The sequence below is a fragment of the Acomys minous genome, assembly GCF_964271855.1.
Source record: "Acomys minous genome assembly, chromosome: 13".
NCBI classification, from domain to species: domain Eukaryota; kingdom Metazoa; phylum Chordata; class Mammalia; order Rodentia; family Muridae; genus Acomys; species Acomys minous.
The window spans coordinates 18,021,090-18,048,508 of record NC_140495.1 but is presented as its reverse complement, the minus strand read 5'-3'; the positions used below and the strand labels follow the sequence as shown (position 1 = coordinate 18,048,508).

The 27,419-nt window shown below is 43.2% G+C and overlaps 1 protein-coding gene across 1 annotated transcript; it reads left to right on the top strand.

The window, feature by feature from the left end:
* Positions 1–26,869, top strand: MRPL3 (mitochondrial ribosomal protein L3). Its single transcript, XM_084753258.1, has 10 exons — positions 1–265; positions 1,349–1,533; positions 2,713–2,804; positions 4,236–4,334; positions 9,037–9,136; positions 10,992–11,052; positions 17,677–17,785; positions 22,629–22,706; positions 24,557–24,634; positions 26,420–26,869. Exons 1-10 carry the CDS (start codon positions 174–176, stop codon positions 26,570–26,572), a joined length of 1,047 nt encoding a protein of 348 aa, XP_084609384.1. The 5' UTR covers positions 1–173; the 3' UTR covers positions 26,573–26,869.
* The last annotated feature ends 550 nt before the right edge of the window (positions 26,870–27,419 follow it).

Here is a 27,419-nt window from a genome sequence, read left to right as displayed (position 1 = left end):
CGGAAGTGGCTCGGTTGTGCTTTTCCTCCGCGGAGGGCATTGGCGGAGAAGCGGCGTGACTGCTGTAGTGTGGATACTGTGTACGCGTGCTGCTTGCGTCGGGGATTTGCGGAAAGCTCCGCGGCGGCTCGCCGGGAGGTGTCACGAGCCATCCCTGCCCGGCCGGCCACTCCATGCCTGGTTGGAGGCTGCTGCCCCAGGCTGGCGCCCACATTCTGGGCTGTGGCGCCAGAGGCCTAAGTGCTGCCCCGGGTTTAGGGAGGAGGTGGGTATGGGCAGGAGAGGGGCTGGAGGGGGGCAGGAGAGGGGCTGGAGGGGTGCGCAGCCCACACAACTGTGCCTGGGACAGAGCCTTGGCCAGGCGCAGAGGGTCTGTTAGAAGCGGAAGGGGTCATCAGTTCAGGAGTGGGGCACAGAAGATTAAGAAGGCATCTTTTAGTCTAAAGGCTTGAAGGGGTAGTGGGTTTTGTTTCAGTGTTTAAGAAGTTAAGGGTTAGCTGTGACTGTTAGCAGCCGCAATACTATCTTCCAACCAGCATGTACTGTAATAAACGTTGCCATGTTAGGACTTGTGCCCTGTGAGCAGACCACTACAATAACAGTTTTTCAGATAGAACTGAAAATGAAAGGGACCTAGGTTGTCCAAAGTCAACTCAGCTAGGAAGTAGAAAACCACCCGTGATTCTAAGCCGGAACTCAGTGACTACCAACCAAAGTAGACTGACAAAGGTTGACAGGTTCAGACCCACTCCGTGCAAGAATTAAACATATTTCGTGGAGATCGTGTGTTTTGTGGGTCTTAGTTTTGTTTTTAAAACTCTGCATATGAAGTTTCTCAGCATAGGTCATGTCATTACAGGGAGGAGGTACGCTTAAAAGAAAATTCAGTCACCACATGCTGCCACCTTCATTGGTTATAAAACTGTCAAATACACACTCATTTGGGTTAGTATCCTCTAGTGTGTTTATCGTGATGGAAAAGAAAAATAAGACAGGTGTGGTGGCACACACCTGTAATCCCAGCACGTGGGAGGCAGAGGCAGGGGGAATCCATGTAAATTCAAGGCCATCCTGGTCTATAACGTAAGTCCAGGACAGCCAAGGCTACGCAGAGAAACCCTGTTGGGGGGAGGGGTGTGTGTGGAAATCAAACAAACAAATCCTCCAGGGTAACCTTTGCTGGTTAAAGTGGAAGGCCCAGGGTTATCATAAGAAATGCTAGGGAAAATACACAATTCCCTGAGGCCTTTAGGTTTCAGTTTTAGTTTAGTATCTAACTGTAGCCTCCTCTACATGAAATTGAAATAACGATTTGAATTTTTTGGTTTTTTTTGTTGTTGTTTTTCAGAGCGAACATCTGGTTCTTTGTTAGAAATCTCCAGAGCAAGAGTAGTACTTGGTGGGATGAGCATCTTTCTGAAGAAAATGCCTCCTTTGTTAAGCAACTGGTCCATGATGAAAATAAAGCCCTATTAGCAAGTAAACTGAATCCCCTCAAAGATGAACCGTGGCCTTTACATTCTTGGAAACCAGGTGATTTGGAGAGATTTGAGATGTGACCTCTTATAGTATGACTGGATGTGTGAAAATGGTGATTGTTTTATGCATTTGGCATCTTGAATTTTTTATTGTTGTTGTTTTTCAAGACAGAGTTTCTCTGTTTAACCTTGGCTATCCTGGACTCACTTTGTAGACCAAGCTGGCCTCGAACTCACAGAGATCTACTTGCCTCTGCCTCCCTAGTGCTGGCATTAAAAGCATCCGCCACCACTATCCAGCGAATTTTCATTTCTTGAGTGTGTCTGTTTCATTCTACTGTGGTTTGCCACCTTATTTTCAACCTCCAAGGTGTTTTGTAGTTGAGAGGAAAATCATTCTGCATATATTGTCTTCCCTCAGATACAAAGAGTGTAAAATTAAAGGAAAAGAGGCTGGAAAGACTCTGTGAAGACAGCTGCTTTCATTTGGGATGCTCGTGTACTGTTTGGGCAAGCATACTTCCAGAATCCGCTGTTGAGTGTGTGTTCTCTGGAGTTATTTAGACAAGTTGTTCAGTTACAAGAGTCCAAGTTCAGCTTGGCTTGAGCTCTCACTGTAGTCAAGAATGACCTTGAACTCCTGACTTTCCATTTTCCAGCTCCTGAGTGCCAAGTTATAGGCATATGTCCTCAGTCATGGCTTATGCACTGCGTGAGATCAAACTCAGGGCACTCTGCCAGCTGAACTACCTTCCCAGCCCTAAGCGTTCTCTTTTCTTGTTTTGGCTTTTTGAGACAAGGTTTCTCTGTGCAGCTCTGGCTGTCCTGGACTTGCTTTGTAGACCAGGCTGACCTCTAACTCATAAGCGATCCGCCTGCCTCTGCCTCCTGAGTCCTGGGTTAAAGGCGTGCACCACCACACCTGGACCCCCAAGCATTCTTAATAGAGTATATTTCGATAGGGCACCTTGTGGCATCTGTGTAGTATAATACCATCTAATGCCTTAGAATTTGAACAGATGTCTTTTGATTGATAATCCTGGACAGGATCTGAAAGAGTTAGGATGGGTTTATATGCTCTGCATTAATACTGTTATTTTACAACAGAGATGTTAGAATTATTTCACATTTGCTCATTTTACAAACATTAATTAACTACTAGTATATCATGCCCAATATAGTCAAAGATATATACATCTGTAAATAGTCTTGAATATATTGTATTTATTGCCAGGTTCTTCCAGAGTTGGTGTTATCGCCCTGAAGCTGGGCATGATGCCTTTATGGACCAAGGATGGTCAAAAGCATGCAGTCACGTTACTTCAGGTAAGAAAACATAGAACATATAAGGGATATGTGTGTACATAACCTGCAATATTTGAAATGTGTATCCCAGACAGAAAACTGCTTGGTAAAGGAAAATATAAGAGATAATAGTAAAACTTTGCTTCTGATGGGTCCAGGAAAGCTTGAGTCTGGCCCAAACTAGTGTTCCCACACTAGGATTGGAGTACCTGGAGCAGTGCCTTGGCGGGGAAGGTCAGCGTAGGTCCTCAGATCTCCCACTTAACTCTTGGAAATTCTTGGAAATACCTCAAGCCCACCATGTTCACATAAAGCTCATTCAGGCCCTGGTTGTAATTGTCATCTCCTTGCTGACTGTCAGAGTGGACTCTCTTCCTCCTCTGTAGAGACCACAGTTTATTCTCTGAGATCAATTATTCTCAAATGGTTACGATCTTTGGCCCTGAGTTTGAATCCTGGCCCTGCCACTTGGTTTGTTCCTGGGTGCTATTGCCTCTTCTCTAAGTGATAAGTCTATACAAAGCAACAGTTATGCCTCACTGCAAACAGTTATTGGAAGACCACACGGGATGACAAATGTCAGGTCCTGGAGACAATGCAAACTGTCTAGAAACCGTCAGCTGCTTTCACTGTAGGGAAAGCACAGAAGTTAGGTCCCTCTGGGCAGCTCTGTCTCTGGGGTCTAATCGCAGAGGGGCAGTGATGGTTAAGATAAAGGCTTGTGTATGGTTAGAGTCCTAACCCAGTACAGAGCCTCCAGCCCTTTCGTGAGCTGTTGTGGTCTGAGAGTGTGACTCTGTGATGGCAGAGTGGGGCAACCCTCAGAAAGCAGCTTATGACTGTGTGTTAGGTTTAGACCCGTGAGTTTCCCTGGGGTCACTGGGAAGTCCCAGCAGTTATGTACCATGGCTCTTTAACACTGTCACAGGCAGCCTCATGTTTAATAGCCCAGAATTGGAATTTCCTAAGTGTCCATCAAAGAAAACAAGGAAATCTTGACCCATTCATACAGTCTGAACACAGTACAAATGAACAGTCTAGAGCAACACACAGCAGAAAGGTGAGCTTTGTGACTGCAGTGTTGCGTAAAAGGTAGCTCTCCTTAGCCACAGGGTTTAAAGTCTGGTCGGGTCTGGATTGGAGCCTGGGCTCATTTTCCTAGGGGGTGCTCTTGCTGATTGAGGGTCACAGTCTGAGAACCCCTACTCCAGAGTGAGGATTAGGAGAGGCAGGCAGGGTCTGGGGGTGGTAACTCTTCTTTGTAAGTACTTATTTTGCTGTATACTTAGGTTTTGTGTGTGTTATATTTGACAGTTTCAAAGGCTTTAGTATGTATTTTATGATTGTGGCTTGTGTTAGAGCGATAATGAAGTATGTAACTGGAAATCCTGGCCTTGCTAGGCACTCATGGCTGGTGGATCATGTTACAGGCTTAGGTTTGTTTGTTTTTAGGTACAAGACTGTCATGTGTTAAAATACACTCCCAAGGAAGACCATAATGGAAAAACAGCAGCCCTGACAGTGGGCGGGAAAACTGTGTCTCGCTTCTACGTAAGTCTATATTATCATTCATAAAGTCCTACATTTTATTAGCTTTAACTCTTCAGACATGCTTTCATGTTTGGGGAATGCTCTGTAGTCACTGAGACTTGCCCTGAGGACGTTGTCTGGGGAGACGCAGCCTAGCAGAGGCATCTGGACTCTTGAGGATTTTGAGCTAACTAGGATTATCCAAGCTGTAGTGTTTACATAGCTTCTAAAAGGAGAGTGAAGGTACTGCCTACCTACTGGGATTGTCACAGGACTACATGCCTGTGTCACGTTCCTCCAATGTGCCTGGGCTGTCACAGATGCTCAGTAGATCTTGGGTTCATTTGTTTGGTTTTGGTTTTTTAATTTGAAACAGGGTTTTTCTGTATAGAAAAATGTGTTTTACCCTTTTTTCCCCTTCTATGGAAAATCAATTTAAGTTTTAAAACCAGAAGTCCATAAAAAGCATTGCTGTGTGTTTAGACGGAACTTTCAGTACTTGGGATGCATATGGACCCACAGCAGATTTTTTTTTCAACAGAGCATTGTTTCCTGAGTAGAATGTTAACCGAATACTGAGTGTGGAGCTTGTTAGAAAAAATGCCCCACCGCGTGTGGTGACGCACGCCTGTAATCCCAGCACTCAGGAGGCACAGGCTGGCTGATCTCTGTGAGTTCAAGGCCAGCCTGGTCTATAAATTGAGACCAGGACAACCAAGGTTACACAGAGAACCTCTGTCTTGAAAAACCAAAAAATAAAAGAAAAATGCACCCAGTTAATACCATCTGCCCATGGCCCAGACCAAAACCTAGGAAGAGTGATGGTTGTTACCAGTTGGTGACCAGAATACACCACTTATCTCCAAACCTAATTTTTTTGCTGTTTATGACATAAACATGGACAAAATTTAAGATGGAGCTGTACTATCTGTCAAAGGTAGCAAATATTTCTTGCATGTTCTTATTTGACGTTTCCCGTGGAGACAGGAACAAACATCTACTCAACCCCAAATAGGGGACCCACAACAGACCAAAGAAACCAAACCAAAGCCCAGCTTGACAAACCAGTGAGTTTGTTGGGGTTACTCAGAGCACTATAGGTGAGGGGTTCAATGGACAGCTCAGCCCAACCCAGGTTAGGTCACAGCTCATAAGGTCTACAAGGCTGGAGCTCCCCACATGAGGCGTGGACAGCCCCAGGCCAAGGAAAACTGGAAGAGCAGAGCTGACCAGTGTGCTGTCCTGGGCAGTTGTCTGCTGTCTCCACAGCCTTCCAGACAGCTTTGCGACTCCTCATGAGTAAGACTCAGCTCTGAGGAAACTAAGGTTTGTTTACTCCTGGGTCTCATGAGCCATACCCTCCCACTACCTCCTAGAAGGAATGTGTCATTCAGAGGAAATTGCTACATGTATGTGCTTACTTCATGACTGTAACATGGCATGAAGGTTTTCTCATTCATTGTCACACGTAATCAGTTCAGCATCTGGGATAGAGGAGTGAAGACCCTGGTCAGGACTGATTGGCCACGGGTAAGAGCAGGACAGACTCCACAGCCTTACGTAATGACCCCTGAGAAGCCCCAAGTTGGAAAGAGGAGTGAATGAGGCAGCCAGCCCACGAACTAGCATAAATCCAGCAGCCGCAGAACTGGAAACAGCAAGGTCTATTGGGGAAGAACCCATGCAATTCACAGGGAGCAAACTAAAAAGGACAATGTTGGTCGGGGGTCACTTACTTGTTTTTTACGACTACTGTAATTTTTCATTACCAGTTTTATAAATAAATCCATGATCTTATTATGGTCTTGCTATCTATAAATTAGCCATCGTACTGGGACAATTTACTTTGCTCCAAGAGATGTATGGATAGCTATTCCTCAAACATAGTAGATAACAGTGCTGGGAGATGGCTCAGTGGTTAAGAACACCAGCTGCTCTTGCAGGGGAACCAAGGTCAGTTCCCAGCACCACGTGGCTGTTGACAGCAATCTGTAATTCCAATTCCAAGACATACTCTGGCCCTCTTCTCTTCTCTGCAGGCACCAGGCATGCACGTAGTATATGGTTTACATACAGACACTCATATATACTTAAAAATGAGCACATTATTTTAAAAAAATAAATAGGTAGTGGGGAACACAGGGGTTGTAGGCTAAGTTCTGATCTTGGGTACTGCCATTAGCTCCTCTTTACCCGCCTTTTTAACATCCTTTTTTTACTCACAAAAGTAGAATTTGGAAGCTGGGTGGAGGTGGTGCAAAACTGTAGTCCCAGCACTTGGGAGGCAGAGGCAGAGGCAGGCGGATCTCTGAGTTCGAGGCCAGCCTGGTCTACAGAGTGAGTTCTAGACAGCCAAGGCTACATGGAAGAACCCTGTCTCTAAAAAACAGACATACAAAAAAATAGGATTTGGAGAGATCTCTAAATTATTTTCTAATTCTGAAGTGCACATCAATTCTCTGACTCAGTTCTTAAAGAAAATGTACTCAGGTGTATAATTTAATATATTCTCTTTTACAATGAAGATGTAATCAATCAGTTACTAACAATATTTACAAGATAGCATAGTACTTACTAATAATTTTTTCAGAAATGGTAGTTTTCCACTTTTATACTCAAGACTGCTTGCTGTCCCCCCACCCCTGCAGAGAGACCTTAGAGTATTGTCTGCAGTGAATCTTTGGCACAGCGGGCATTTGGAGATTCAGGTGCTTTTTCTTACATTGAGGTGGATGCTGACCACTCAGCTACATAAACTTCTACAAGGTCTGTTAGAGAAAGAGAAGGGTTAGAGGGGCTGGGGTCAGTGAGTAGGGAGGTGATCAGAGTGTGTGCTGGGCGTGCATGGAATTGTCACAGTGCGTCACTAATAATGCACTGCTAAAAAGGTTGCTTTGCCAGTGTGGGAAGCACTCACCATTTATAAGAAACGTGTTTTTCTTAAAAAAGAGAGTTATCCAAACTAAAATTGTACCAACTACTTACATGTTTTAGCCCTCAGGGAAACTGCAAATAGACTGACTATATAGAGGGGTTTTGTTTTTATCTTTTGGGTTGCTTTTTTGTTTGTTTGGTTGGTTTTTTTTTGTTTTGTTTTTTCAAGACAGGGTTTCGCTGTATACCCCTGGCTGTCCTGGACTCACTTTGTAGAGCAGTCTGTTTTGTTTTGTTTTGTTTTTTTTAGAAGACCTATAAATATAAAATATTAGGTAGTTGGACACTCACAATAAGTTGATTAAAACAGTTTTATTTATAATAGGGCGGGAACTGGTTTGTTTGTTCGTTTAATTTGCAAAGAAAGTAGGCTAGTCTGTTTTTGCCATTTTTGTATCTTATAAATACAAACTGATGTGGTGCATAGTATTTCTTCTTAAGAACATTAAGTGGCCCTAAAAGTTGATTAAATCAATTCATCTTGGGAGCAGAGCAGCTCTTGCATTGTAGGAAGGACAATTGCTGAGGAGGAATTCCGCAGAGAGAAGACAGCTTCATGGCCAGGGTTGCCCACGTGCGGCCGTGCTGTCAGCCTCTCAATTGCCTTTCTGAATCGTTTATTTGGAAGTGTAAAGGATGGGGCTGACCAGACTCTTAACAATGCTTCTGGTTTCAGCTTAATTTGAGCTTGTGGTTTTTCTCATGACTAAGACCTAGTTTTATAATTCTGCGATTTTAGTTGAAGCAATTATCCAGTTTCAGTGAAATTGAAAAGTAATTAAGATGTATATGTTGTCCTATCCTTTTTATGCTTGAGTCTACTGTTAACTTAGGGTGTGATGTTCATTTTATCTATTTTGTACCAAAAACTAAGAGTTTTTCTCAGAAGTTTCTTGACATACTCTAAATCCAATGCTAATAAAGTAATATGCTTTATAAATCAAGTGAACTATATGAATGTCAAAAGAAAATTTGAACTCTTTTTAGATGAAATACATTTGAATTTGAAACCTCAGGAAAATAATTCCAAGGAACTAGGCCTGTAAAGAGAGCCTCTGTGTTTGCTATTGTAGAGTTGTTTGTGAGAGTGAAGGTGAGAAAGCGGTTTTGGTATTTTCAGTGAATGAGAAAGGAAGAGATGAGAATGAGACCAGAATCTGTCTTTTGGAGGAAACAATAGCTTCCTCGAGACACCAGTGTTCACTGCGCAGCTGCTGGAACAGCAATGTTCACTGCGCGGCTGCTGGAACAGCAGTGTTCTAAGTGTTGAGGGTTTAGGCCACTGAGTTGCAGGTATAGATGATTTAGGAAAGAAAAAAGTGTATCATGATGGATGTAGGTAAATGATCTAAGGAATAAGAAAAATAGGCTGAGGGTTTGGCAGGTGACAAAAAGTGGTTCTGTTTTAGACAGTAACTCAAGAGACCTGAGTAATTAAGAGAGCAGGTCATCCATAAATCTATTGGAAAAGCCTTGTAAACAGAGTGACAGGTTAGACCACGGACCAGTGTCACATATGCTGTCAGCCTGGCAAGGCCATACATTCTCTTTGAGACTTGTGCACAGGGCTGGCTCCTGAGCAGTAGGTTATTTGTTCTCGGGTATATAGTGGGTTAAGGATATAATCTCATGTTCTATGAACAGTGGGTATTAGATGCTGTTGGCTCAGTAGGTAAATAGAGCTTTGATTTGTATTTTTCTGGGTGTTTCAAACTTGATTTAGGTCTCTGCATTCAGGTCCACTCGTGCTGTTTAATGTGTTACTTATGTGTGCTGCTTTTCTCTCTAGAAATCTGAATCTATATTGGAATTTTACCGAGAACTTGGATTGCCACCAAAACAGACAATTAAAATCTTCCATGTAACAGACAATGCTATAATTAAGCCAGGTAATCTGAGGACGGGAGAGGAGGGAGGTAAAAATATCCAAATATGTGATTTGTTTAATGTCAGGCCTTTCAATAAAGCTAAGCACAATACAAAGTCCCAAACGCTTATTTTTAAATATAAAAGCTATCTGATTTAATCACTAGGAACAAACAAGTCTTTGTCTCTGGTAAGTGGGAAAAGCTGTAGGACCCTCTTTGTTTTCCCTGAGAGGGAGGAACTCTTTGTTTGCAAATGTTGAGAGTGTCACATTTTTTAAAAAAGCCTCTTTAAGTCAGTGCTCTAGTTTTAAAGTATGTGCATGGTTTGCAAGCTGGGATTCTGCCAGGGACAGTGACACTCCCCTGGAGAGTGAGCAGACCCAGCTTCAAAGGGGAATGGCCGAGCAGCGCCCATGGCATGTCAAGTGAAGGTTTGGCATGTGATTTATACTGATTCTGTGGTAAACAGAGTATGGCGTTTTGATGTGTTTGACCTTCAGGAGAACTCCTCAGCATTTGAGCTTGAATGAAACAAGAAGATAGTGATTTTTTTTTTTTAAGTTTAAGATTTTAACTTGAAGGCAAAATAAATTGAATTACGAAAATTAAAGTAAGGCTTGCATCATTGTATAGTGATCTGATTTGTAACAAGAATATTTTTTACCTTAAATGTGAAGGAATTATTCTGAAATACATTGCTCTGAAGAAAAGTTAAGTACTGACTTTGATATTAGCACATATAATTTGGCTGGGCCCCTGATCATGTTTAGGATAGTTATAATATAGTCAAGTCCACATAATATTTGCTGTAACTCTAACCATATTAAATTACAATTTTCTGAATTAGTGATGGCCAAGTAGAAGTTTGAGTTGTTCAGCCTGGCAAAAATAGAGGTCCCTTGTAATCCTTTAATTTTTTTTTTTAAATTATTGTTTTTGATGACAAGTCATTTGTATTTTAAAGCATAATGTGGTGTTTCGGCATGCACAGAACCAAGTCCCTATTTAAGGTTTTTGCCTTTCTCTTACAAACCCAGATTAATTTTACCTTAAAGAAACTGATCTCTTAAACATCACTGAGTCTCCCTCTTTGTACAGATTAAACAAAATAAAACAGCCTTCAGTTTCATTCTCAACTACATTGGTCCCTTGATTTTTTTTTTTTTTCAAATTAAGCTCTTAAATGATGATGTAGCGTTGACTCTTAACTAGGATAACAAAAGTTTTGAAGTCAGGGCTGTGCCTTACAAGTATTTCTAATGTAGCATTAGGACTCTCTGTAAAGGCAGGTTTTGTCTAAACCAAGACTAGGCCTGTGCTAGGTGAAAGAGAATTTATCAGAACTGTGTCTAGAACAGAAATAATCTGACATGAACAGGCGCTGTTTGAATGTATACACCATAACAGTACCAAGCCAGGGAGACCGAGTCCTAGTCCCTGGGTAATGAAAGGTCACATCGAGCCCCATCAGTGTTTAGTTCCTCTCATGTGAAGTGGATGGTGTATTTAACTTCAGCTATTCACGGAAACAAGCAGGTATCACTAAGCTGTGTTTGCCAGCAGAGGGGACTGTAGTTACCACAGGACCCCCTTGTTCTGACTGGTGCCACGTAAGCCTGTCAGTGAGGTGTGGTCTGGTGGCCACTCTGAATGCTCACATGCCCCTTGCATGGGACCCTTGTTCCTCAGCCTTCTTGTTGTTAACCAGAGCCTGTGTGTGGTTGGCTTCATTGTTTGGGAGTTTCTGATGTTCCTAATTGCAAAAGAAAATCTGCAAGTTTGAAACCGCAGCTGGGAGCTGCAGTGCTCAAGCACCTGGGTAAAGTCCTGTCTGTGCCGACAGATAACGCCGACTCTCATTTTCTTTTTCACAAAGGGACTCCTCTTTACGCTGCTCACTTTCGCCCTGGACAGTATGTGGACGTCTCCGCCAAAACGTAGGTCCCCAGCGCTTCTCTACCTTGTTTTTCTCTGTATGTTCAGCAGAGTGTTGAAGGCCATGTGAATTAAGTGCTGTCCCAGTCAGGTCTGCTTTGAAGACCAAGACAACACACAGTTTGATTGTGAAGCACAGTGAGCAGTGCCGGGAGGCTACTCACTGGCCATGAGTTCAGGGTCCTCTTTCCAATTCCTGCGAGTTGTAGGACTTTATACTATTTGTGACAGCGGTGGTTGTGTTTAAGTGTCTCTCAGGGTAACTGTAAAACACGTGTGCAATAGTTTTATCAGAAACTAGAAGAAATTCCACGCCTCAGGCCTCATTGAGAGCATGGTGTTAAGCCGGGGCTGTCTCTGACATGGATCTGTTGGTGACATGGATCTGTTGCCTGCTTTTTGATCACTTCCTCCTGGCAGGGGTTCCATTGCTAGGGGAAGAGGACGAGCTCAGTCCTGGTATGACTGAGCTAGGGTGGGTGGATGGTGGTCGGGGGGAGGGGGGAAAATGGGGGAGAGGAACAAAAGGAGAGGAGGGAGGGGCGTACGATGGGAATGTAAAGTAAGTAAGTAAATTAATTAATTTTTAAAACGAATAATATTTAAAAAATAAGAATGTGTATCTTCTCAAAAAAAAAAAGCATGATGCTGGAATCAGCATTGGATAGTGAGACTGCTGTGCGCATACTCTGGGAGAGAGGAGTCTGTTTGCGATGACCACGCAGCAGTTTTTAATCCAGAGAGCCCTGATGGGACTGGGTCTTAGTTCCTTAGTGACGGCGGTTGGTAGATTCAGTTCCACATCAGGAGCACCTCGTGTCAAACATGGACACTGCGGAAGCCGCTAGCTGCCTTTCCCTTTGTCAGCTTTGTAGAGGTGGCGTGGGCTAGGCTGGCAGTAAGAAGAGGCTTTAAGGGATGCCGAGCCTGTCTCTTTAGTCTCCCCTAGTTGCTGAAGCCGTGAAGTCACTCCACGTGTCTCCTGGAGGCAGTTACTCAGCCTTCCTGAGCTTGGGTTTGGTTAGCCAGTGTTAGGTATCACTTCTAATTCAATTCAGTGAATATCACAAATCCTAAGACAGGAGAAGGAGCCGCTTGGAGGAAGTCCTTGCTGCTGCGGGGCTGCAGCACAGCAGTCATCCCTTCTGTATGAGAAGTGGGTTGCCCCGTGGCAGCACACTGCATTTTAGTCTGTGTCTTATTGTAGACTGACTTGAAATCAGCTTGAGTTGGATTCTACATAACTTTGTGTTACATGTTTCCAGGGACCCTTCTAGCTAGCCTCCCTGCTTTTATTTTTATTTTATTTTGGTTTTTCGAGACAGGATTTCTCTGTGGAATCTTGACTGTCCTTGACTCACTTTGTAGACCAGGCTCGAACTCACAGCAATCCGCCTGCCTCTGCCTCCCGAGTGCCGGAATTAAAGGCACAGGCCACCACACCAGGCACTCCTCCCTGCTTTTAAATGCTGGTACACTGACCCGCTGCTCGCATGGAACTTGGTTTGAACTTCGCAGTGCAGTGGTGGCTCCTCAGCTGTGATTCATCCTCACTGCTGCCTCTCTTCCTGGGCCGTGGGTCTGGACAGCACACGTGCCTTTGCTTGCTCTTCGTTTTTCCTGTTAAGTTCCTAGTGCACTTCCCCCAGTGCTTCTCATTTGGAGAGCAGTTCCCCGGGAACTTGAGCCTTTGGGAGCCCATGAACCAATCGTCTTCCCCAGTAACTGTGAATGAGACGTCACCTTTTGGGTACAGGTTCTGTGTCCCCTCATTTCCTTTCTCCTGCGACTGATGTGGGGACAGATCCTTCTGTGTTGTCCTCCATTTCTAATCTGTTTTAGTTAACTTGCTAGCTATTCAGAGCAGTAAGCTTATGTAATGAAACAGTGAGTGGTTAGATTATAAAGAGATAATCTCTCAAAAAGAATCCTGAAATCAAAGTGAATGTTGCTGCTAGGTGAAGGCTACTCTGGGAGGAAGAGTTTAGGGTTGTACCTAGGTTTGTTGTTTAAACATTTTAGTAGTGATCTATTATTGCTTTCCTAATTTAAACCTACCAAGCAGCAAAAACCAGCATCAGCAGGACTCAGGCTTAATAGGTAACAGGTGGCCTAGAGTCCTGGCGCCTCAATAGCCGTGACCGAGGCAGGCTCCTTGATCTCTAACTACTTGATTTTTGGCATAAGGGCTTCTAGCACTGAGTACCTCCCTGCTCAGGAGCATTGGCCACACTCACCGGTTAGCACCGCTTTTTGTTTAAAGTTCAAAGCACTGTAAAAAGTGCTTTGAAAAAGGGATGGAAAGCACGAAGCCATTAAGAGTTCAATTTTGATATGTTTAATACATCAAACATCTTTTGGCACAGTAGCTCTAAAACAGGCATAGTCAACATGTAAATGAATGTGCATTTCTGAACCCCAACAAAACTTTATTTACAAAAGCCGGTGGCCAGTGCAAGCTGGCATACCAATCTGTGACTTAAAACACAGTGAAAAGAGAAGCAGGATGCTCAGACTGCCTTTTCATGAGGCGTTAGGGAAAGGGACACCTCAAAGGTTAAAGAGACCACAGAGTGAGCGTTGGTGGCAGAGGGGTGGGGAAACAGCAAACTAGGACAGAGGGCAGCCCTGTGTAGAGTATCTGGGCCTCTCAACACTGCTTGCATATCTGATATTAAGGAGTCATTCACTTTTTAGGATCGTGGGAAACATTGTGGCTTTGTAGTTTAAAAGCATCTTTAGCTTTCCATATGGCAGTATTTGTGATGTACATGGTAGACTGTTTAGAGATTGCTTCTAAGTACACTGCTGGGGTTGCAGAGCAAGAGAAGCAGATGAAACACGGCAGGCCTGGGGTCAGTAACTGGAGCAAGTGATGGACGCCCTGGGCTTCATTACACTCTCTGTTCTTCAGTATGCGTAACGATTTTTCTTAATAAAATTATTTTACTAAAAATTATTTGCATTTTTGGATTAGATTAATCTTGGAGTGACTTCCAGAAACTAAGTAAACAGGAAAATAAATTGCAGAGGTGAATGGTGAGTTTGAGGAGAAAAGAGGAAAAAGATGTCCCAGAAGGCCCTGGAAAGGAAGAGGCTTGAAGGTGTCCTGCGAGAACTGGGTTCAGAGCAGCTAGGCAGTCTCTCCTCACCGCAGATCTGTTTGTCCCAGGAACAAGTTTTAAAACCACTGCCCTACAATGTCGAGAAATACATGACGGATTGTTTTAAAGCTGTGTTGTCAGTATTTGGACATTTGTCATGCCATATTCCCATAGTAGTGATCGCTATGGATAAAGGGCGAATTGGGAAACAGTAAATTATGCATTGCGCCCTGGAAGGGTTAGTTACTCGCGTAAACCCAGTGGTTCTGGTCTTCCAGTGCTGCCACCCCTCAATACAGCTCCTCCTCTTGTGACCCCAACCCTAAAGTTGTTCTCATTGCTACTTCACAACTGTAATTTTGCTACCGTTACAAATCGAAATGTAAATATGCATCTGATATGTGACCCCTGTGAAACAGTGGTTTGTGACCTACAAGTTGAGAACCACTGCTCTAAATGTTTGTCTCTACGGCATAGCAGTAGCAGTGATGGGCATTAGGCTCACTTTTTGTTTGTTTGTGTGTGTGTATTTTGTTTTGTTTTGTTTTGTTTTGAGACAGGGTTTCTCTGTGTATCCTTGCCTGTCCTGGAACTCACTCTGTAGACCAGGCTGGCTTCGAACTCATGGAGATCCACCTGCCTCTGCCTCCCAAGTGCTGGGATTAAAAGTGTGAGCTACCACCTCCTGGCTTTAGGTTCACTTCTTTAAGCTGGACACTGGGCTAAGAAAAGCTTTATCTCTGCCATGCATACAGCCCACATGGGGGACATGGGCCAAAGAACAGTAGTCTTCTAAATTAAATGAGGCCTCTTGCTGTAAATGAGGTGTTTCTTGTTTTCAAATGACTTTTTAAACATTTTAAGTATTCTAAATAAATTTGTCTTTCTTATCCTCCTTTTCAGCTAAGCCACACTAACATTAAAATGTCTAAAATTGCATTCTCCTTGATTTGAAATTTTGTTTGACTTATTTCTGCAGCCATTGGTTGAGAACTGCATTGGGTAGGCAGAAAGATGGTGCACACCTGCAAACCCATCCTGTAGGAGCAGGAGGAGTGCATCAGTTCTAAGGCAGCCTGAGTGAGACAGTGAGCTCCAGGCCAGCCAGGCCATAGCATGAGATTCTGTCTCAGACAAACAAGCAGGCAAACATACCCCACAGTGGATGAAGGGTGAGGAAGATAGACATCTGTGTTGTGTGTAATTTCCTGTCAAGCTTTTCTTCTGTGACTTACAAATGTATACATTTGAAACACACCAGGGCATGCTAAGTAAAGATTAGTTCATTTCTTGCTTTTGTTTTACTTTTGTTCTCAAGTTGGATAGCAATTGGGAGAAGTGACAGCCTCACTACCTGTCCCTCCTGTGGATCAACAGGTGCACTCTATTCTCTGCATCCTGGATTAAACCAATAATTGTCGTGTCACTTGTGTTTTCGCCTTTTGTTTAAAGGTTATTTACTAAAGAGGTTCCCGTTGTACACAGTGGAACTCATGAAGTGTTCCAGACCCAGACTGAAAAACAATCTGCAATTAGCTGACACATAATTAGCACTTTCAGGGTACCACTTTCATCTTGTAATCATTTACTCTGAAATGAGCTCAATTATCTTCTGTAATTTACCTGCTTGCGTTTTTCTGGTGCATGCACTCACCCTGACTCTTAAGGCTCTGAGCTTAAGATAATCAGAGCTCTGAAGGCAGGAGCGAGCATCTACAAAAGGCAGCGGCCTGCGAAGGTGGTGCTTTTAAAGCATGTCCCTTCAAGATGAGCGTTTGTAGCCCTTCTCCCCTCTCCCCTCCTGTTCTTAGGTGCTACTTGCTAAATGATAGGATACTTCCAAATTATTCTTCAATTATTCTATTCATTTTTAAATTGCTAAGCTTTTTACATTGCTTTGCAAGTATGCCCTAAAATTCACTGTTAAGTAGAAATATTAATAATTTCTGAAGCATAATTTCAGTATTTGATTCTCATAGCTTCTCTTTGATGTTCATCTCTCTATAAAATTATGCAGTAGTTTTTCCATTGGATATATGTTGCTTTTCTATTTTAACTTTTTGATAGGAATACTCTTTTTGGTTATTGAGGAAGAGGAGCTATATGCTGGCAGAAAGGTATAAGCTACATTTAATTTATTTATAAACAAGTCTTGATGTGTGATTGAGAGAACCTGCCTGTTGGGTTCTGTTTATAACTTGTTATATACTTGTTTGTTTGTTTTGTTAAGTTCTTCATTTACCTAAAGCTGTTATTCAAGGGGTTTTTTTTATCCTGCCAAATAATCTTTGTTAATAAATGCATAGTAAAGTCCTTGGGGAGATAGCATGATTTTCTTGCTATTTTGTAATCTGAACAGTGCACATCTAATCATAACTAGCTTTGTTGAAACTACACAATACATTAAAATATATTGCTCCTGTCTAGTGAAAGGTAAAGAAAATCTCCACCTTACAAGCACTTAGATGACATCTGTAGTAGACCTGTAAGGCCCCAGCCCTGGGCAGTATCATTGGTAGAGATGTACTTGACATTCAGAGATGGCCTTTAGTGACACTTGAACTTGGTGTTGTTAGCTTGTAACAGACTCTGCAATAAAGTGTTTTCATTTAAAAATAGTACTTGGGTTGATAAGAAGCTGCCTTTCTCTGCTTTTGCTTTTCTACTAGCTTCCTATTCAACACAGATTAGGGTCCACTCAGTGTCCTCTAGAGGGTTGTTTGTTCAGGTCCCTGCTCTGTGCCCTAGCCGTGACTCCCTGACTCGTGGCACTTACACAACTGCTTAAGTACACCTCCACAACCTCAGTATCTGTGATAGAAATTCAGCATACTGGCCTGGCTGTCTCTGCCTCAGGGTCTCTCACAAGGCTACAGACACATGGAGGAAAATTGCCTCCAAGTTTACAGACATGGTTGTTGGCAGCAGCAGGGCCTCAGCTGTTGACGGGAGCCACCCTTGCTCCATCCTGCTCCATAGGAGTGCTTATATAGCGGCAGTTACTTCTTGCAGAGCCTAGAAAGCTAGAAAAGAGAGTGCCAGAGGAGGGCTCCTGTAACCAGAGCTCAGGCTGCAGCTCATCTCTTAGCATAGTTTATTCATTAAACCAAATCGGTCCCAGGCTCCTGGGAAGAAGATTAAATACAGCATGACTGCTAGGGGATGGGGGTCTTTGGGGTCCATCGTAATGGCTGCCTGCCATGTCTGTTCTGAGACAGAAGCTTCTAGAGCTTTGCCATTGTACCACAAGGTTATGAGGGTGAACCTTTCACAGATAAATTCCCATGCTTAGCTTGCTGTTGTCTCATAGTCTTGACATAACATTTTATATGGAGCTAGACTCCAGGGGGAGGTGCAAACTGAGACAGAAAAAGAAATGTTCATTTGCAGTTTGGCTGGTATGGCCTTTTCTGGTTATTTAGATAAGAAGGCTTGTTAGAACTCCAAGGTACTGTCAAAAAAGTACAGTTAGAAATATTTTATACTACATTCATTATGTAAATTCTAACTTTTCCTCCCTAGTATTGGTAAAGGTTTTCAGGGCGTCATGAAAAGATGGGGATTTAAAGGCCAACCTGCTTCCCATGGTCAAACAAAGACCCACAGGAGACCTGGCGCCATCTCAACCGGGGTGAGTATAAATAATGCTGCTCACTGAAGGTAGTGGGAGTTGGGCAGCATCTCACTTTGTAGCCCAGGTTAGCCCAGACTTGCAGTACTCGTCTTGCCTCGGCCTCTGGAGAGCTGGGAATGCCGGCATCAGCCACAGACTAGATGGTAATGCTCTCTAGTGTCAGGTGGTCCACCTCTGCACAGTGCTCGCTGTCCATCAGCTCAAGCCCGATGGTTTTAACCTGACTTCAATCGGGTCCTTGTCATTGTCACTGTTTCATGGGCCTGGCCTCACCTTTTCCTGTGCATAAATATCCATGAGCAGCGTTCTCCGTTCCTTTTCCCTGGTGTCCCATCCAAAGTACTAAGGCAACTGCAGGTAGCTCCATTTGCCGCTTCACACATTTGCTTTTGTTCTAAAGGAAACAGCTGTGTGAGGCGTCAAGAATAGTATTATAGTACAGATAGACAGAAAGCCATTGAGATACACAGAGAAGTAAACAGTAGTAATGTAAGAAATGAAGAAAAGATCCTTGGTGTTGCTAATTTAGTGTTTCTTTCCCGGAAGTAGAGCAGAGACTGTTTAGGGAGCTTTTAAATAAAACCTTGGAGCCTCAGAGTACATGTAATTCAGCCTGTAATGGTTGGTGGTTGGCCATGTACTGTCTTCTCTCACAGTAAGAAACAGTCATAGCTCCCCGTAGGTACTAAGTCCTCACCTAACAGATTGTATTCCAAGCTGCTGAGTCTTTGTCATACTGTCTACTGAGAGCTGGAGAGAAATCTCTTCACAAGACTGTTGTCAGGAAATAGGTATCAAAATCAGTGCTGGGAACACAAAAGAATGCCACCCTGATGGAGGGGAGCAGGCAGAAGCTTGGTAGAACTGCACATGCGTTTCCTTTGGCGCAGCAGCGCTTCTTCTGGGACTTGGCCTTGTGAGTGCTCTCCCAGTGCTCCAGCACAAGTTAGTCCTCCCTGGTTATCTGTAGTTAGCAAGGATGGGTGCCCGTGCTAGAGTCTGGCTGGGTAGAACTGTGGTGTGGCTGCTGAGAGGAGGCAGCGCTGCTCTGGAAGGAAAATGGGTGAGGCCTGCGATTTGCTGCAGACTAAGAAGTGTGTGTGTTTGCTTCATCCTTGCCAGGAAGATGCGGTGAGACCGCTTGTCTCCAGGTGCTGGGTGGCGCCGGGTGGAAAGGCTCGGGAGTGGAAGATACTCTTCTATGTGTGGCTTTTACTCCTGGAGCCTTGCTAGAGTTTACAGTTCAAAATAAAAACACGAGGGGGGTAAATACAACCCTAAGTGTTTCACAGGGTACTGAAGAGGAACGAAAAACAGCTAACTCCAGCAGTTTAGCATAGGTGCCTGCTCATACCCTGCGAGTCTAAATGTAAAAATGTACTCTTTGGGTTGAAGGTGGCTTAGCAGTTAGGAGCGAGTGCTGAGCAGCCATGAGGCCTAGAGTTTAGATCATAGCACACAGGTAATAAGCCAGCAAATGCTGTAACCCCAGCTCTAAGGGGCCCAACACCATACACACACACACACACACACACACACACACACACACACACACACACACGCAAATAAAGTAAATCATATACAACAAGCACACTACACAAATGTTAAATTCTAGTTAGATTTGTTTTTTGTAGCAGTTCAGAAGTAATTCTCATGAGGCATGGCTGTCCCTGCCTTTAATCCCAGCCCTTTGGAGGCAGAGGCAGAAGGATTTCTGTGAATTCGAGGCCAGGCTGGTCTACAAAGAGAGTTCCAGGACAGCCAAGGTACACAGAGAAACCCTGTCTCAAAAAAAAAAAAAAAAAAAAAAGTAATTCTCTGTGAACTGTAGGATTGGGCAGAAAAATAAATATATTGATAAAGGGAGTCAAGAATCATGTTCCTCTATTAGAGAAGGATGTTTAGGTGTGAAGTGGGGAATTCAAATGAGCCTTGAGTTCTACTTTATCAGTATGTCCCTGCCCTTTGTATCTGTGAGTGCATGCATGTGTCTGTCTGTCTGTCCATCTCAGCTTGCAGTGACCTACAGAATGCTCCAGTGCAGTAAATGTACCTAACATGCAGGGCTTGGTTTCTAAGCATCATGCCAGAAAGGAACCCCTCAGTAGTTGGTTTAGTTAAGAATTCACAACACTAAAAAAACACAATGAACCCAAAATGCCTCAGTCAGGAAAACAAGGATGCGATTAAACAAATGAAAGCCACATGAAAGGACACAGAGCCTGCTTAAAGAGCTTCTCGTGTGGCAAAACTGGGACAATTTTGGCTAACAACTGAAAAGTAATAGAGGAAAATTCATGGAATAGAGAAGCTTGCGTCAGAAAATTCATCAGGCAAGGGGCTCGTGAGTTGAAGGCAAGCCTGAGCTGGATAGCCTTCTCTCAGGAACAAGCAGGCTCCTGGGATGATGCTCCTGCTGACAGGAGGGGATTGCAGGAGTGAGTGTGTAGGAGAGTGGAACTGAGTGGACTAACCTCCTGGCTGCTGTTCCTCCCTGTGGACAGAAAGCATATTGCTGCTTGGTGGCCATCGATGATTGCCTCAGCAGTCACAGTGGGTGCAAACCAAATGGTTGGAGAGGAGCTAGATTTACACTTATTCTCCAAGTGCAAGTTAACCGTACAGAGAAAGTAGCAGCAGCAGAAGGGACTGATTTGCCTTACACATCCTCAGCTATGTGGTCTAGTGTTCGTGATCAGACAGACCAGTGTGAACACACCAGGCCTACAGATGGAGCCTAGTGCTTGAGTGCTGGGCCTAGCCTGTGTGAGCCTCTAAGTTCAATGCTCCAGACCACAGAAAGAGAAAAAGAAAAGTGAACCTATGCTCATTTCTTTGTTAACAAAAATGTACCTCGAATTTATTCATGGCAAAATGTTAGCCACTGTGGAAAATAAGGAAAGGCTGGGAGCTCTTCCAGACATAAGAATTCTAAGGAGACAACTAAAGGCCATTTGTAATTCTGAAGTGGATTTTAACTGGGGAAATGGTGCATTACAGACATTCATGGGACAGTTGGCAAAATTAGAAGATGGACTATGGAAATGTTGATGGTACAGTTGGCTTGCTAAGAGTCATCAATATACATAACTGTGATTATACAAGAAAATATTCTTATTCCTGAGAACATAAAAGCATCTCCTTTGCCACTCATTTGAATGTGATAGGAGGAAAGGTGGACAGGCAGACAGTGACGAAGCAGATGGGACCGAGAGCAACACATCTGGTGGTGGCCCGAGAATTCTTTATGTTATTTTGGCAACGTTTTGGGAGTGTAAAAATGCATAGTTATATAAAATAAGTTATAAAATTGGGGTGGTCGGTGATGGAGTGCTTGCATGTGCTGGGTCTCGAGGTCTATCTCTGGCACTCCCCCACCAGAAAAAGATAGATGGATCAAAGACAGACTTAAGAGCTAAAATTTTAGGGAAAAAAAAAGCACAGGAATAAATCTTCATGACCATGAAATATACGAAGCCTTGGATATGACCCACAAGTCTAATCAGAAAGAAAATACTGATGAGGTACACCTCCTCAACAACTAAAACATTCAAGCTGTAAATGATAACATCATAAAAATGAAGAACAAGTAACAGAATGGAAGAAAATACTTATAAAGTAAATACCTCATGAGATTGTTATCCATAGTGTATAAGGAGCTTTTACAACCATAGCCAGAACAGGAAGAAACTGCCACTTACACATGGGTGGCAGAGATTTTTAAATGGTTACAGCCATTTTGGAAAACTGGTTGGCAGCTGCTACAAAAGATTAAATGTAAAGTTACTCTATGACCCAGCAATTCTTGTGTGTATGTCCAGTTAAAGGATTATATGCACACTAAAATCTTCATAGTGGCAATGTCCATCACTCGATGTAGCTAACATTGGTATTTTCATTCAGTAGATGTCATTAGTGACATGGACTGTTGAACATCTCTGGAAATGTTCCCAGAGACATGCCCAGAGGTATGTCCCCCAGTGATCCTAAATCCAGTCAGGTCGAAATGGGAATTAAGCATCACACAGAGGGACCTGTCCTACTAGGGAGTTTGAGCTGCTGTGAGAGTGCCCCACACAAACTGTCCGCCCACTAAGGGTTCAGCATGTGAATGGGCTCTTCACGTAACATTTGATTGCTTCATTAAATGAGGGATGAGTATCCATTCTCAGGGCCAACTGGGGCCAGATAAACAGTATTCTATGGATTTGGATAGCTTGGGTCGAGAAAGGGGAGAGTGTAGGTGAAGCCCACCAAGCCAGTGAAAGGGACGAGGTGGAATCTGGTGAGCACCCATTGGTTTCCCTGGCCTGGTGATGGCTTGTGTCTTCCTCCTTATTGCTGCTGTTCTAACTTCCTGTCAGTATTAGGTTAGTTAGTACTCCTGATAGTGAGTATGCCTTCTGTCTGCTTCTTGTCCGTGTTTATTTTCCATCTATGAGTCTTATTACTCTAGTTGTATGAACCTGGGAGAGCCAGGGCCTAAAAATAAGGCAGACTTAAAGTCTCATGCAATGGCTGACTTTATTGAGAACATTAGACATAGGAGCATACACACGCACACACACAGCACAGTCCAGAATAATTCTGTGTTCTGAAGAAACTGAGGTCACAAGACTTATTTTCTTGGAGTTTTCTCACAAGCACTCAAAATTCTCATATAATTCCATTTTTGGACTGTGTGTACATCTATCTTCAGTTCTCTACTGATCTAGCTGAATAAAGGATTTGAAAGACTGGAAATTACTTATTCTTGTTTCTGGTATAAACTGTGATTTAGCTACTACTGTTTGAAATCAAAAGTACTGAGAATGTGAACTTTGTTTTTTTTGTTGTTCAGGATGTTGCCAGAGTCTGGCCTGGAACTAAAATGCCCGGGCAAATGGGAAACCAGAACAGGACAGTGTATGGACTGAAAGTAAGTCTGTAAAGTGCCATTTGTAAGTAAGTTACATGCAAAGGCCTAGAGGATGCAGTGTGTGTGTGTGTGTGTGTGTGTGTGTGTGTGTGTGTGTGTGTGTATCTGTCTGTCTGTCTGTCTAAAGATGGAGGGTGTGAGGTGTGTGGTTGTAGCCATGAATTAGAATAATTCAAAAGAAACGAAATGAGTTGTACTGTAGAGGACTGTATAATTATATTTCACACCTAAGCGATGAAATGTACAGTTGTTATAATTTCTTTTTAAAAAGCTACTATGTGAGCTGGAATATTTTCACAAGATATTGGCGGGAGAGGGGAGGTGGTGGTGGGCAAATTGCAACCATTAGGTGTAATGCTCTCCGTTAGACAACAAAAGCTGCTGGACGTTTCTAGATATTTGTGTCACAGAGAACTTGACGGTTATATGCCAGGCTGTCTTGGATTATATGTTAAATGTATGAGTGAAGTAGATGTGGGTAAAGAAACAAGGAGATAATCCCAGTAGAAGGAGAAAGAGCACTTAATGTGGCACATGGACTTTTATAAAGTGTGTGTGTGTATGTGTGTGTGTGTGTGTGTGTGTGTGTGTGTGTGTGTGTGTTAAAATAGAAGTTCATATTTAATCTACCAAATTAAGAAAATCTTCAGTAGCTAAATGAAAACAATTAGTACCATAACGGGTGCTATATACTTACATTTTTCATTAAAATAGCAAATATGTGGATATTTATACATATATAGCTCAAAGCATAGAAAGAACAAAATAAGCCACCCATAGCAGCAATACCCAGAAGTGGTCGCTGTTGCATTTTGTATATGTCCTTTCCATCTTTATACTACATACATTTTATGTGTAATTTTATATAACTATGGGTCTCTGGGATAGGGGGAACCATTTGCGTGAGTGGATGGATGCTTGCCTGAGTGGACAGTCTGATAGATACACAAAGGATGTTTTTAGGATTCCTGTCTATGGTTGTTATATGAAGGCTGAGAAACCCCACTCTAGGCCTCCCACAGGCTGGAGCCCCTGGATACCTGTAGCCCTGACTCAGTCCAAAACCTCAACCAGGAAACCCAGTGACCGAATTCTCAGTCTGAAGCAGAAGTCTAAGAAGGAAGCAGGCGCATGGACAGGACGAGGTCCAAAGCCCAGGGGCCTGGAGTTGAGGCGACAGCAGGGTTTCCAGGGCAGAGAGGGAATGCTTCTCTAGGCCTCTTTGAATTATTTGGGGCCGCAGCTGCATGCATGGTGTCCGCCCACTGAGTGAAAGTCTACACTGAGCCGCCCTCCCAGGCACACCACAGGCGTGCCTACTGCTCTTAACACGCATCGGTCCAGCCCAGCCAACACCTAAGGCTAATTACAGATAAACCTGTTTCCCACCATTCCTATTTACCCCTGCAGAGTCCATCTGCCTGTCAGTTTTCTGTGGTGTTTATTTTCTTTCTGTCTTTTTTTTTTCCCTTTGTCGTTCCCTTCCACTTGTGTGTGTGTTTTTCTCCATGCTGTTTTTAAAGGCAGTCTGCTTGGCCAGCTTAGGGATTAGATTCAGTGGGTTATGAGTTCCCAGTGGTTAGTTGAAGAAAAGTAACAGTAGCCAAAGCAGAGCTGAATTTCCATGTCTTTCTCAGCATCAGCAGACTCCATGGAGCCAAAGTAGTCCTCTGCAGCAACCCTCTTAATTCTCTTACAAGCCACTGAAGTAGGACTCAGGGCTCCTCAGCCTCTGCTTGGCCGTCAGTGCTGGTGTGGTCACCACTGTAGGGTGCTCTCCTGCCTTAGGTGACACTGGTCACTGTTTCCGGAGCCTTCCTCCCTCACACGTTGTTTGCTTCTTGTTGTAGGTGTGGAGAGTGAACACCAAGCACAACATAATCTACGTGAATGGCTCTGTACCCGGACATAAAAATTGCCTAGTCAAGGTACGGACAGCTGCTGATCTCTACCGCCCGGTACTGGGATGTCGTCCGTAGATTCTCTTTTGACCCGAATATGTGTTCTTCCACTCGCTGCATGTCCTCTGCACCAGTTACTTTCTAGTAGCTCCCCAGGGAAAATAGAGGATGAACTATAATATAAGCCACTTGCTAAAGCCATGAATCCAAGACCTTGTGGGAGAGAGGGGCTACTGCCAAAATGTCAGTGCTCCTCTGTCCTTCCGGAAATAGGCAGATTTTGCTTTGGGGAAAAGAACCAGAAGTGCTGAGGTGGGAGTTGGGTCCAGTAAGATGCCCAGGGTTGGGCTCTCAGTGCCACTGTGCTCAGTCACACCTGCCTCCGCAGACACTTACTGTCCTTGTCAAAACTAGAAGGAACGGAAAAAAGTAAATAAAACGAACACGTTGGCCAGATGGACTGAGGTAAAGCCAGGGAGCTTCCACCACCTTATTCCCATCCAGACCCCACAAGGAAGACCAGCCGGGGCCCAGGGGTGTAGGGAGCACACTCCCTCGGAGTGCCAGTGGGTTGGCAGGTGAAGTGATCCCATCACTGGTGCTCCAACGAAATCAAACGGAGCCGTTTTAATTGTATGCTGCATCAGGTATTCACTTACCTTGCACACATCAGTGTGCAGGTAAGTTGTTGTCAGAAACCCCCAGGTACGGTAGATACATAAAAATGTAAATGTAACTGAGGACTTGATACTTGGCTCCTTTGTGACAGTTTTTATCAAGTTAGTTTTATTAAAATAGTTTTCTTATTAGGTGTTTTCCTAATTAAAGAATTGGTGAATTGAAAATAACAAGATGGTTTCCTTCTGTGCAACATCCTGATCATTTCTTTAAACACTTCCAACAAGGGGCATAAAATAGAACTCTGTGTACATACCTGGTCCCAGCGACTGCTCAGTAATTTTGACTAAATTATTTATTTTTCATTGCTAAAATGAATATACCGTATTTTACCATGCATATAAGTGTATTTTTCTCTCTCTGAATGAGACTACGGAGGCTTTGATGATCCTGATAATATTTCCCAAAACTGAAGTACAGCATTATAGATCCTATCAGCATCTTTGCTAAGGTGCATTAGCTATGAATCCACACATAATTTGAAATTTTTTTAGCCGTAAAATGTTCTCATAGCTACTGTAAACTCTTGTGGGTTTCTTTCTCTTGTTGTTTTTGCTGAACATCATTCTGTCTTTAATTTCTGTTAAAAATGCTCTTTGCCAAATTTAACCTAAGAGTGATGTTTTTCCTTTTGTATTCTTAGACTTAACACTAATGGAAATGCAGTAAATTCCATGTTTTTAAGCCTTAACTCCAAAATTTTATTCTAAGTATAGAAAACAAAGTAACAGATCAAGCAAAAAGTAAATAATAGATGGTAATTATTAGGTATTAAATTTGTATTTAGTATCAGAACTCTATATTTGAAAAATGAATATGAATATAAAGGATATTTGAGATATAGTCTTAAAATACCCATCCTGCTGGACAGTTACACACATACTTACAAGTTACAGTAAAGCACAAAGTCATAACTGCTGGTGCATTCTCATGAGGGAGCTGATTCAACTGAGGAAAATTGATTAATCCAAATTACTAGAATACAGAAAAAAGCAGCAGTAGAGTCTTTCTTGCCTCTGTAGGGAATCATTGCATTCTGTTCAAACTCGTAGAAGCAGATGCTCTTGTTAGCGGTCCCTTTAAGTACCATAACTGCTAGCACTTGTGAGTGAGGGTTTTTCCTTACTCTCTCAGGTCAAAGACTCTACGCTGCCTGCATATAAGGATCACTGTGAGAGGCTGCCATTCCCTACCTACTTTCCTGACGGAGACGAAGAAGAACTTCCAGAAGACTTGTACGATGAGAGCGTGTGGCAGCCCAGCGAGCCCTCCATTACCTTCTCCTGATGCTCTGTGCTCCGTGCACTCGGATGGACCAGCGCAGCAAGAGCCGGGAGTCAGAACCATGGTCCCTGCTTAGTCATGATAGCACACTCTTCTGGCTTTCATCAAAGGACACAGTGTGTCACTTCTCCCTCACTTGAATCTGATTAGCGAACTTACTACATTAAAGAAACCAGTCACATGGGTTAGATTTGTTAGAATTGACAGTTTGTAAAGTGTCGTTCTTTAGACACAGTTCCCAGTTTTATTTTGTTTTATTTTTATAAACTCAAAGTTCATTAAAGATTTATCTCTCTTAAAGTCTGGTTGTGAAACAGAACCTAGGGAAGCCACATTGCTGCCTGTGGCGTAAAAGAAACCATTCCTTTATATTTACATTCCTTTAGAGTTCAGAAGGTGGAGGGTGTGTGTGTGTGTGTGTGTGTGTGTGTGTGTGTGTGTGTGTGTGTGTGTCTTTGTGTGTGTGTGTGTGTGTAAGAAACCATTCCTTTATATTTACATTCCTTTAGAGTTGAGAAGGTGGAGGGTGTGTGTGTGTGTGTGTGTGTGTGTGTGTGTGTGTGTGTGTGTGTGTTTTAACCTGAGGTACAGAAACCTGTGTTAAAATGAGGACCGGTGGGTATGTGGTCCCAGCACCGACTGCTCTCGACAAGCCAGCGCTCATCCCTGCCGCTGAGCACTGTGAGCCTGCGGCCAGTTCACTCCTCTTGGCTTCTGATTTGAGCTTGAACCTGACACACCTTTTCAGAGTTTTGTCTTGAAATTAGGCAATTTTTTTTGTAACCAAATTATATTCCAATTAGCCATTGGTACCAACATTTTTGCTGGTTATAAACAGAAAAATGGGACT